General features: G+C 57.9%; 1 protein-coding gene across 1 annotated transcript; it reads left to right on the forward strand.

The window, feature by feature from the left end:
* The first annotated feature begins 5,686 nt into the window (after positions 1-5,686).
* Positions 5,687-12,299, forward strand: LOC307101731 (ribosomal RNA-processing protein 7 homolog A). Its single transcript, XM_079775081.1, has 7 exons — positions 5,687-5,776; positions 7,551-7,693; positions 8,934-9,059; positions 10,066-10,183; positions 10,480-10,577; positions 10,942-11,140; positions 11,541-12,299. The coding sequence occupies exons 1-7, from the start codon at positions 5,704-5,706 to the stop codon at positions 11,624-11,626; spliced, it is 843 nt and encodes a 280-aa protein (XP_079631207.1). The 5' UTR covers positions 5,687-5,703; the 3' UTR covers positions 11,627-12,299.
* The last annotated feature ends 1 nt before the right edge of the window (position 12,300 follows it).

Consider the following 12,300-nt stretch of genomic DNA (forward strand, 5'->3'; position numbering starts at 1 on the left):
AAGGGCACATTGCCCAGGTTGTGGGCTTGGTCCCCAGTAGGGGGCTTGCAAGAGGCAGCCAATCAATGATTCTCTCTCATCATTGATGCTTCCATCTCTCCCTTTCCCTTGCTCTCTGAAATCAATAAAAATATAGTTTTTAAAACATTACCAGGTACTGCCCTAATTGGTTTGGCTCAGTGGATAGAGCATCAGCCTACAGTCTGAAAGGCCTCAGGTTCAATTCCGGTCAAGGGCATGTACCTTGGTTGTGGGCACATCCCCAGTAGGGGGTGTGCAGGAGGCAGCTGATCGAAGTTTCTCATCGATGTTTCTAACTATCCCTCTCCCTTCCTCTGTGTAAAAAAAACCAATAAAATGCATATTTAAAAAAAATATTACCAGGTACAGAGAAGGACATTACATAATAAAAAAGGGCTCATTGCACCAAGAAGACATAATCCTAAATATGTACTTACCAAACAACAGAGCTACAAAACGATACAAAACCTAGTAGAATGGAAAGAACAGAAAATCCGCATTTTTACATGGAGACTCCCAACACCTCTTAACAACTGGTAGAACAATTAGAAGAAAATCAGCAAGGATGTAGAACTTAACACCATAAACCAAAAGGATCCAGTCAACAGAATACTCCCCAACAACAGGATACACATTCTTTTTAAATGCCCATGGAACGTACATAAAGATAGATCATGTCCTGGGCCATACAACAAATCTCAACAAATGTAAAAGAACTGAACTCATAGTGTGTTCTTTGGTCACATGGAATGATCAGAGACAAAGATGTCCGCTTTTATCACTTCTATTTAACATTGTGTAAGAGGTTCTAGCCAGGACAATTCGGGTGAAAGGAAAAGCATCCAGATTGGAAAGAAAGAAGTAAATATCTATTTGTAATGACATGGTCTGTATACAGAAAATGCTAAGAAATCCTCCAAGAGATTACTAGAACCAAATAAGCAGCAAGGTTACAGGGCACAAAGTCAATTGATAATAATTGCAATGAACAATCTAAAAACCAAACTAAGAAAATGATTCCACCCCCTGAACCTGTCCCCAAGGCCCCTTTTCTCTGACTTCTTAGTGAGCCAAAGCAGCCCAGCCTAGGCTCATTTCCGCAACCCTTCCTGGTTTCACTGTCCCCAGCTTAATAAACAGCCTCTAAAATTTAAAAAAAAAAAAAAATCCCCGGGTCCGGGTGAGGCCGCGCCCCTGCGTCCGGGCGAGACCAAACCAGAAGGAGTCGGACCTGCATTACCACCATTTGTCCACCATCCAGAGCTGAGGGGTCAGTGCCGACATGTACACATAAGGAACTGGTGGACATTGAAATTGTGTCTCAAAAGAACTGTTGGTCCAGAAAGAAACTCACTACAGACTGATTCATTTGCCTGTCAGCATAACTATTATTGCTCGTCTCACATTCGGTTCTTATAAGTATATCTCTAGTGACACATGATCTCGCTCATCTAGGGGAAATGATGAACAACATAGACTGATGAACAACAACAGAACCAGAAACGAGGCATCGATCGGACTATCGGGCCTCAGAGGGAGGATAGGGGAGGGTGGGGGTAGAGGGGAGAGATCAACCAAGGGACTTGTGTGCATGCATACGAGCCTAACCAATGGTTAATGACAACAGGGGGGTGGGGGCATCCGTGGGGAGGGGTGTGGGATGGGAATGGGGGGATGAGGACAAGTATGTGACACCTTAATAAAGAAATTTTTAAAAAATCCACTTAGCATAGTGTCAAAAAGAATAAAATACTTACACATAAAGTTAGCAAAATAGCCCTAGCCAGTTTGGCTGAGTGGATAGAGCTTTGGCGTGTGGACTGAAGGGTCCCGGGTTCCATTCAGGTGGAGGGCACATGTCCAGGGTTGTGGGCTTGATCCCCAGTAGGGCACAAGCCGGAGGCAACCGATATATGATTCTCATCATTGATGTTTCTCTCTCTCTCTCTCCCCCCCCTTCCTCTCTGAAATCAATAAAAATATATTTTTAAAAAGGTTTGAGCAAAATACATTGAAAACTTACATTTTGAAAACTGCAAAATATTGTTGAAAGAAACCTAGTAACCAAAACAGTCTTGAAGAGAGTTGAAGGACTCACACTTCTGAGTTCAAACCTTAAACCACAAAGCCACAGTAATGAAGACAGTGTGGTGTTAGGGTAAGGATGGAAATATAGGTCAGCCCTGGCCAGGGGGCTCAGTTCGTCCGAGTGTCATCCGGATCTGCCAAGGTTTCGGGTTTAATCCCGGTCAGGGCACATACAGGAATCAGCAATGAGTGCACGGATAGGTGGAACAACAAATCGATGTTTCTCTCGCTTCCTCTAAAAAAATATATAGATCAATGGGATAGAATGGAGAGTCCAGAAATAATGCCTCATCTATCTGGTCATTTAATTTTCAACAAGTGTGCCAAGACAGTTTAGTGGGGGAAAGAATCATCCTATCTAATAAAAGAGTAATGTGCAGATTGATCATCACTGCAACACACAATATAGCTGCCCCCATGTGGTCAAAGATCCTGCCCCCATGTGGACACAAGATGGCCACCACAAGATGGCCAGTAGGAGAGGGCAGTTGGGAGGCACCCGGCCTGCAAGGGAGGGCAGTTGAGAAGGACCAGGCCTGCAAGGGAGGGAAGTTGGAGGTGATCAGCCCTGCAGGAGAGGGCAGTTAGGGGTGACCAGGCTGGCAGAGGAGGGAAGTTGGGGGCAAACAGGCTGGCAGCAGAGTGGTTAGGGGTGATCAGGCTGGCAGGCAGAAGCGGTTAGGGGCAATCAGGAAGGCAGGCAGGCAAGCAGTTGGGAGCCAGCAGTCCTGGATTGTGAGAGGGATCCCAGATTGGAGAGGGTACAGGCTGGGCTGAGGGACAACCCCCCTCTGTGCACGAATTTTGTGCACCGGGCCTCTAGTCTTTTCAATAAATGGTTCAGCCCCGGCTGGTGTGATTCAGTTGGATGGGTGTCACTCGAAAAGTTGCTGGTTTGATTCCCAGTCGAGACACATACCCAGGTTGTGGGTTCAGTCCCTGGTTGGGGCGCATGCGGAAGGCAACTAATTGATGTTTCTCTCTCATATCGAAATTTCTCTCCCTTCTCCAAAATAAATTTTTTAAAAATTTAAAAAGTTCATATTCCCTAAAATAAAATAAAATGTTTCAAAGACAATTGGGTATCCACAAAAAAATTCTTCATCAAAATTAAAAACTGTGCTTTAAAAAAAATTTACTCCCACATTTATATTATACTAGAGGACCAGTGCATGATTTAATCATGCACATGTAGGCTGTCTGTCCGCTGGTCAGGACCCGGTGTGGCCGGCAGCTCCTAAGTCCCTGGGCCCCTAAAGCGAGGCGGGGCGGGGGCGTGATCCTCCTGCGGCCGGAGCCCAGGCAGGGGTCTTGCCTTTGCCTCCCGCCCAGGAAGGCTGGGGCCACCGCCTCCTCTGCCTTCATGGAAACCCGTGTCCTCTGCGGACACCAGGACACCGCCATGTGCTCCTGCGGCCCAACTGCCGCCAGACTCCTCCCCCGGGAGCCGCGCCGCCTCCAAACCTCCAAACGCCCTGGCTCGCTGCCCCAGAGGCCCGTCTGTGCTGCAACGCGAGCTCAGCGTCCTGCTGGACCAATCACCACCCCAGCCACCCCGAGTCCCGCCCCCTGTGTCTCCCGCTGGCCCAATCGTGGGCGTAGCGGAGTGATGGTAATTTACATACTACCTTTTTATTATGTAAGACTAGAGGCCCGGTGCACGAAATTCGTGCATGGGGGGGCAGCGGGGAGTGTGTCCCTCAGCCTGGCCTGCACCCTCTCCAATCTGGGACCCCTCATGGGATAACCAGCTGTTGAACATCCCTCTCACAATTCAGAACTGCTGGCTCCTAACCGCTCACCTGCCTCCCTGATTGCCCCTAACTGCTTCTGCCTACCAGCCTGATTGTCCCTAACTGCTCCCCTGCTGGCTTGATTGCCCCTAACTACCTCTGCCTCGGCCCACACCTGGTACCCAGGATTCCCTCCTCCAGCTGACCACAGGCACCCAGGATCCGGGCTTCTCTCCCTCTGGTCAGCCATAGGCGCCCAGGCTGGCTGCAGCCTTAGGGGATGGTGGACAGGGGGCTTCGCCTGTGCTGCAGCTGCAAGTGCTGGCGCCCAGGACTGCAGGGTGGGTGGCTTCTTTGTCTCCCAGGCCACAGCCAGCCACAGGTGCTGGTGCCCGGGACTGCAGGGTGGGTGGATTCTCCATCTACCATGCTGTAGCCAGCTGCAGGCGCTGGCACCTGGACCGCAGGGTGAGCGGCTTCTCTGTCTCCCAGGCCACAGCCAGCCACAGTTACTGGTGCCCAGGTCCGCAGGGTGGGTGGCTTCTCTGTCTCCCAGGCCACAGCCAGCCGCAGTTACTGATGCCCAGGACCGCAGGGTGGGCGGCTTCTCTGTCTCCCAGGCCACAGCCAGCCACAGGTACTGGGGCCCAGGACCGGAGGGTGGGTGGCTTCTCCATCTCCCGGGCTGCAGCCAGCCACAGGTACTGGTGCCCAGGACCGCAGGGTGGGTGGCTTCTCCATCTCCCGGGCTGCAGCCAGCCTCAGGTACTGGTGCCGGTTTCTCCATCTCTCCCAGGACGTGGGGCGGGTGGACATGGGGTGGGCAGCTTCTCCAGCTGGCTGTAGCCTGGGATCATAGGGCAAGTGGCTTCTTCATCTCCCAGATCGCATCCACCCTCAGGTACTGGCACCCGGTTTCTTGTCTCCCCCAGGACGTGGGGAGGGCGGCTTCTCCAGCTGGCTGCGGCTTGGGATCACGGGGCAGGCGGCTTCTTCATCTCCCAGGTCGCAGCCAGCCTCAGGCGCTGAGGCCGGGTTTCTCAGTCTCCCCCAGGAGGTGGGGCAGGCGGACCTGAGGTTTCTGCTGCTGGCTGCAGCCTGGGATCACAGGGCAGGCGGCTTCTTCATCTCCCGGGCTGCAGCCAGCCTCAGGCACTGGCACCTGGTTTCTTGTCTCCCCCAGGACGTGGGGTGAACCGCTTCTCCAGCTGGCTGAGGCCTGAGATCACGGGGCAGGCAGCTTCTTGGTCTCCGTGGCTGCAGCCAGCCTCAGGTGCTGGGGCCTGGTTTCTCCGTCTCCCCAGGACATGGGGCGGGCGGACCTGAGGCTTCTGAGGTTGGCTGCAGCCTGGGATCATGGGGCAGGCGGCTTCTTGGTCTCCGTGGCTGCAGCCAGCCTCAGGCGCTGGGGCCCAGTTTCTCCGTCTCCCCAGGACGTTGGGCAGGCGGACCTGAGGCTTCTGAGGCTGGCTGCAGCCTGGGATCATGGGGCAGGCGGCTTCTTGGTCTCTGTGGCTGCAGCCAGCCTCAGGCGCTGGCGCCTGACTTCTCAAACTCCCAGAGACCTGGAGAGGCTGGGGGGCGGGGCTGCCGCCATGTTTTCAGTTTAACTGCATACTCACTCAGATTGAATGGTGGGCGTGGCTGGGGCGTGGCTGGTGGGCGTGGCTTGTGAGTGTAGCGGAGTGATGATTTGCATACTACTCTATTATTAGATAGATAGATACTGACTATTCTGTGCAAGGAAGGAAGTGGCCCAAAAAAGGATGGGAACCCCAGGCGGCGCCGTTGTCATGGAAACACGCAGCTCCCAGCTCCCAACTACAACTCCCAGCGGCCCGCGCGGTTTCCGGCAGGCAAGATGGTGGCGCGCCGGAGGAAGCGTGCGGCGCGGGACGCTGAAGAGGGGATTCCGAGCCCCCCGGGCTACTCAGGTGAGGGGCCGCGGGACGGGCGGGGGGCCGCGGGACGGGCGAGGGGCCGCGGGACGGGCGAGGGGCCGCGGGACAGTGGGGGGCCGCGGGACGGGCGAGGGGCCGCGGGACAGTGGGGGGCGGCGGGACGGGCGGGGGGCCGCGGGACAGTGGGGGGCGGCGGGACGGGCGGGGGGCCGCGGGACAGGCGGGGGGCCGCGGGGCCGCGGGACAGTGGGGGGCCGGGTACAGCCAGGCTTCGCCCAGACGCGGCGCGGGGTCGGCGGTGCCCGGCGGGTCGTGAGGCCCACGGGGCTCCTCGCACAGACTCTCCTGGGACGAGCCGCTGTGGCCGGCGCCTCCCTGGGTGAACCCGCCTCTGTCCCCGCTCCCCCTCGGGGCGCACGTCTAGCCTCTTCCCTCTGCAGTTCCTAGTCGCCCGTCAGCTCTCTCCTGGGCGGGTCTGTGCCCCAAACCCCTCCCTTTCGGCAGCCACCAGTCTGTCCTCTGCATCTATGTCTGTTTTTCTCTTTGTTTTTAAGATATTTTTATTGGTTTGTAGAGAGAGGGGAAGGGAAAGAGAGAAACATTGACGCGCTGTTTCTTGCACGCTCCCTGCGGGGATCAGCCCGCAGCCCGCAACCCCCGCACGTGCCCTTCACCGGGAGTCGGACCCGCAACCTCCAGGTGTACGGGAGGAAGCCCAACCAACTGAGCCAAACCAGCCGGCTAAGGGGCTAAAGTCAGACTTAAATCAGACTTTGCTTCACACTCTTAGCTCTAGTCGTCTCCGCCCCCAAATCTCTCCAGTGGCTAAAGTTAGGCCTAAAGTAAAACCCAAACTTGTTACCATTGGCCCCGTGGCCCCACGTGTTGTGCTGGCGCAGACGGTATTTCAGCTCCCGCTTTCTGTGCCGCTGAGGCCCCAGCTCTTTACAGCCCGGGGATTCTGCACTGGCTGTGGCCCTTCTCCGAGTCCCCAGCAGCTGAGCCCTGACTGCTGCCGCCGCTCTGTGTCCTTCCCGTCCGCAGAGAAGCCTTCAGGACGGTTCCCGCGGCCTCTGCCACCGCCACCCTGTGCTGCCTCCCTCGGTTTCTGCTTGTTCACTGTCTCCCCCGCCCCCGGGAGCTGCTGCGTGCAGGGCTGCAGCTGTGCCCCCCCCCCCCCCTCGTGCTCCGAAGAAGGTGGTGGGAGGACAGAGAACAGTCCCTGATTTTGAGAGAACTAAAAGGTGCGGGAATATGAGCCATTACCCAGATAACCCTCCAAACACAGAGGTAGGGCCATAGGAGAGATTGTGAGGGCGCAGAGCAGGGGGGTCTCACCTGGCAGGTAGGACTCCTCGCAGGAAGTGAAGTGAAAACTTGCAGAACAGGTGGAGAGGAGAGGGTTGCTCTTTCCGGTGAAGGGTACAGGTATGTGAGGCCCTGGCGAATCGGAGGGAATCCCCAGAGTGGCCTGCCAGCTGGGGCGGGGGCGGGGTGTAGGGGGTGAGAAAAGGCCGCAGAGGTGGGCCTCCAGCCACAGGCGGGTTCGGTGTTTACCTCAGGGGCAGCAGCAGCAGCAACAAATTTCCTCTTGCTTCACTCCCCACCTGTAGTCATTGTCTCCTCCATTAGCTCGGGGGCAGGGTGGCTCGCTTGGCTCATCTACTGGCACAGACTGAAGAGCACCCTGCACAGGTCTTGCCTAGGGGAAGGGCTCAGTGAAGGATGGGGGGGGGGGGGGTGGACAGACAGATGGGACTAGAAAGGGGCAGCCTGACCCTGACTTTCCTGCCTATTTTCCCCCCAGCCATTCCGATCAAGTTCTCCGAGAAGCAGAAGGCTTCCCATTACCTGTACCTGAGAGAGCACCGAGTTCGAGAAGGCACCAAGTCTTCCTGGCCTCCGAAGAGGACCCTCTTTGTCCTCAATGTGCCCCCGTACTGCACCGAGGTGAGCTGGTGTCTGGGGGGCAGCTGCGGGCTGGGGTGGGGCTCTAGGCAGAGCTGTGCTTGCACTGCCCCCCAAGGCCTTAGTGGTGAGATGGAGACCGCTAACTGAAGCCCCCAGGGCAGGAATCCAGAGGGCAGCCTCTCTGGCAGGAAGATTGCTTTTTAAAGATCTGTTTTTATTGATTTCAGAGAGGAAGGGAGGGAGAGAAACATCAGTGATGAGAGAGAATCATTGTCTGCCTCCTGCACGCCCCACTTGGGGAGTCTGCAACCTGGGCATGTGCCCTCACTGGGAAATGAACTATGACCTTCTAGTTTATGGGTCGATGCTCAACCACTGAGCCACACCAGCCGGGCTAAAGGGGTGTTTTTAAAAATATTAATTCTGAGGAGCCCAAAGTTTTTTATTACCTAGAATTATTTCAGCTGCATGCTGTTTTCCCAGTTAGGGCGGGAGTTGATTCTTGATGTGCCCCGACCCGGATCGAACCTGCAGCCTTGGCAGGTTAGGACGATGCTCTAACCAACTGAGCTACTTGGCCAGGGTGCCTAGTAATTTTAAAAAGAAATTTAGAACTCTAGCTGGTTTGGCTCAGTGGATAGAGCGTCGGCCTGCGGACTCAAGGGTCCCAGGTTCGATTCTGGTCAAGGGCATGTACCTTGGCTGCGGGCACATCCCCAGTAGGGGGTGTGCAGGAGGCAGCTGATCGATGTTTCTCTCTCATCGATGTTTCTAACTCTCTATCCCTCTCCCTTCCTCTCTGTAAAAAATCAATAAAATATATTTAAAATAAATAAATAAAAAGAAATTTAGAACCTAATTCTTTCAGTCTCATTACCCAGAGAAATTGATAGGAAAGACTGATCTTTCAGCAAGAGTTACTTTCCAAGTGAGAAATCCCTTCACTTTGGTGAGAAAGCCAGTGCGTTCTGGGCATATGCTCCCGCAGGATCCTGTCACAAAGCCAGAAAGCTTACACCTGAATTCTGTCCCCCCACCTCCTGAGGCCCTGGCCAGTGGAGGGGTGGCTTCTTACCCCCCGGGTTTAACGTGTAAATTGACAAGGTTTTGTCTCGGGCGCTGGGAGGAGAGGATTTTAACCTCCGTGCTGAGGCCGTGGCTTGCCCAAGCCCTCCGTGCGTGTCCCCGGCTGGGGCACAGACGTGGGACCCCGGATCTCCAGGGGGGAGGAGGCTCCTGGAAGGGCCTGCACCCTCACACTGTGCTCCCTCCGCCTCAGGAGTGCCTGGCCCGCCTTCTCTCCCCCTGTGGCCCCGTCCAGTCCGTGGAATTGCAGGGGAAGCCCGAGCTCACCGAGAGCCCCAAGGAGCCAAAGTCGAAGTTTTTTCACCCCAAGCCTGTTCCGGTGAGCCTCCATTCCCGGGGTCTGCAGCATGGGGGCAGTGGGCAGTGTCCCCTGAGGGGACGGTGATGCTGGGTGGCAGTGGGACTTTCAGGGCCTGCCCTATGGCTCTCAGCCAGACATGTGGTCCAGGAGGGCTGGCAGGAACACCGCTCCACTCCGTACCCCAGACTTGCCACTTCCTTTAGCTTCCTGCTGCCTCTTTCCAGGGTCCTGAAAGCTCAGGGTCCACGTGTGCGCCCGGCCTGAGGGCCTCCCTGAGCCCACTGTCATGTCCCTGTGGCCTGGGGCCCACGCCCTGCTGCAGTGGAATTGGAACTAGTACGCGCCCTGTGTGTCCGTCCATTCCTGGCCCGGGGTCAGCACGCTGTTCCCCGTCCCTCCCATAACGGAAGAACGGCCTGGTGGGAACGGGCACAGTGGGTAACTAGGGCACAGAGGGTAACTAGGGCACAGTGGGTAACTAGGGCACAGAGGGTAACTAGGGCACAGTGGGTAACTAGGGCACAGTGGGTAACTAGGGCACAGTGGGTAACGAGGGCACAGTGGGTAACTAGGGCACAGAGGGTAACTAGGGCACAGTGGGTAACGAGGGCACAGTGGGTAACTAGGGCACAGAGGGTAACTAGGGCACAGTGGGTAACTAGGGGCACAGTGGGTAACTAGGGGCTGAGGTGGGTAACTAGGGGTTACACAGTGGGTAACTAGGGGCTGAGGTGGGTAACTAGGGGTTACACAGTGGGTAACTAGGGGCTGAGGTGGGTAACTAGGGGCTCAGGCGGGTAACTAGGGGCACAGGCGGGTAACTAGGGGCACAGTGGTAACTGGCACACAGCCATCCCGCCTGTGCATTAGGACAGCCTCCTGGTTATCTTCAGGTCAGAGACCGCCCTGCACATCTCCGCTGGTCCAGTGACAAGTCAGGCTGAGGGCAGGGGCATCCCACGGGCCGGGCGTGAGTGGCTGGGAGAACGGAAGGCCCGGCGCTGTGACATCTCCCTCCCTCCAGGGCTTCCAGGTGGCCTACGTGGTGTTCCAGAAGCCGAATGGGGTGTCGGCTGCCTTAGCCCTGAAGGGCCCTTTGCTGGTCTCCACAGAGAGTCACCCCGTGAAGAGTGGCATTCACAGTAGGTGCTTCCGGGGGGGGGGGCGTGGTACCTCCTTCCCGGGCCCTGGGGGGGTGGGGGGGTCCTTGTGAGGCAGTGTCGCTGTGTTCACTTGCCCTGAGAGCAGCGTGTGGAAGGCCTGAGCCTGGCACTGGGTGGGCACGGGGGGCCCAGCTTGCAACCACCAGAACCTTCCTTAGCGAACCCTGGCCAGTCTCCGTCCCAGAGGCCCGTGTGCGAGGAGCCCACTGGCCCGGCGGGTCCTGGGGTGGCCCGCAGGGCGCCTGAGGGGGCTGTGTGCCTGCTCCCGCCCTCAGAGTGGATCAGTGACTACACAGACTCCGTGCTGGACCCGGAGGCCCTGCGAGTGGACGTGGACACGTTCATGGAGGCGTACGACAGGAAGATGGCCGAGGTGGGCTTCAAGGGGCCGCACCTCACTGTCGCTTGGGGAAGGCGGTGCCGTGGGTGCGGGGTGGCTCCTGGGGGTGGGGGGGGGGGGCGCTGACCCGGTCACCATGTGGAGTCTGGACGCCCCTTTCCCTGCTGAGTCCCGGTCACCTGAGCTGCTGGCGTCTAGTCCCTAGGTCTGTAGAGGGGACAGTCGGAGGCTGGAGGAGGCAGCAGCATTGGCATGTCTGCCCCCCCCCCAACTTAGGCACCCACACTGCTGGGGGCGGAGTGGGCAGCAGGTGCCCTTGGGTGCCCAGGTTCTTCCCAACAGGCTCCCGAGGCTGCAGGCGGGTCCCCGGCGCCATCACGGGGTCATGTCCTTGCAGGAGGAAGCTAAGGCCAAGGAGGAGGAAGGGGTCCCGGACGACGAGGGCTGGGTGAAGGTGACGCGCCGTGGCCGACGGCCCGTGCTGCCCCGGACGGAGGCAGCCAGCCTGCGGGTGCTGGAGAGGGAGAAGCGGAAGCGCGCCCGCAAGGAGCTGCTCAACTTCTACGCCTGGCAGCACCGCGAGACCAAGATGGAGCGTAAGGGCGCGCCCCCAGCCGCTCGGCCACCCCACTAGCCTTGAGCCCCAGCTGCCCAGGCAAGGCCTGTGGCCAAAGGCTTCCCAACAGGCTTTGTGTTTGGGATCCCAGCCAGGCCGCACCTGTGTGCTGGTCCCACTTTGCTCCCTAGAGGTCGCTGTGGGGTCCTCTGGGTTACTTAGGGCTGCAGAGGCACCTGGGGTGTGGGACCCAGAGCCAGAGCCCTGAGCAGTTGTGCTGGGGCCAGACTGCAGGAGGTGGGCCCCGGGTGCTGGCGGTGGTGCAGAGGCTGCTGTGGAGAGTGTGTGTGTGGCCAGGAGGGCTCATGGGGGCAGTGGGGGGCAGCTCCCGCAGGCACGTTGTCTGATGGTGGCCGTTCCCCCTCCCCCTCGCGCCCCAGATCTAGCCCAGCTGCGCAAGAAGTTCGAGGAGGACAAGCAGAGGATTGAGCTGATGCGGGCCCAGCGCAAATTCCGTCCCTACTGAGCCGCACGGACAGGGCGGTGGGGGTGGCCGGCGAGGACACGACAGCCTGGAGGCTTCCAGAGTGCCCAGGCCCGGAAGCTGCCCCGTCAGACAGCTCCGAGAGTCAGCCCACAGGCGGCGGGCAAAGGACAGTGCCACCCTCAGTCCTGGTCTTCAGCAGCCCCGAGCCCGGAGCTGGGAGCCTGCCCAGCATGAGGACTTGGCTCTCAGGAGCCACCGGCCCAGGAAGTGGTTCCTTCTGCTCCTGTCTCCTCCCAGACTGTCTGGATCTTCCGCCAAAAGCTAAGTGTGCGCCATGTTCTCCCCTTACCCCTCAGTGGCCAAGCCCCCGCACCCGTGAAAGCCTCAGAGGCAGCGAGAGAGAAAGAACAATTTATTCACCCAGGCGGGCACAGGAACGGCTGCGAGAGCTGCTGGCGGCAGGCCGGGCGGCCTATCCAGCCCTTCCCGCACTCCCCGCTCACTGCCCGTTTCCAGCCACACACAGACAGCCCGAATCCAGACACGGTCTCCCCTTTGAGCTCACAAATGTTGGAGACAATCTCACCCCACACCTCTGCTCTGCCAGCTCATGCTGCCCAATACCAGTGAGGCCTGGCCCCATCGTGCTGGCCTGGCTGGGCCCCAGGAGCTGGGCGTCCGGCGGAGAGTGGTGAGCACAAGGTCTCAGTGGC

This window comes from Cnephaeus nilssonii (genome assembly GCF_951640355.1).
Source record: "Cnephaeus nilssonii genome assembly, chromosome: 6".
Classification (NCBI taxonomy): Eukaryota; Metazoa; Chordata; class Mammalia; order Chiroptera; family Vespertilionidae; genus Cnephaeus; species Cnephaeus nilssonii.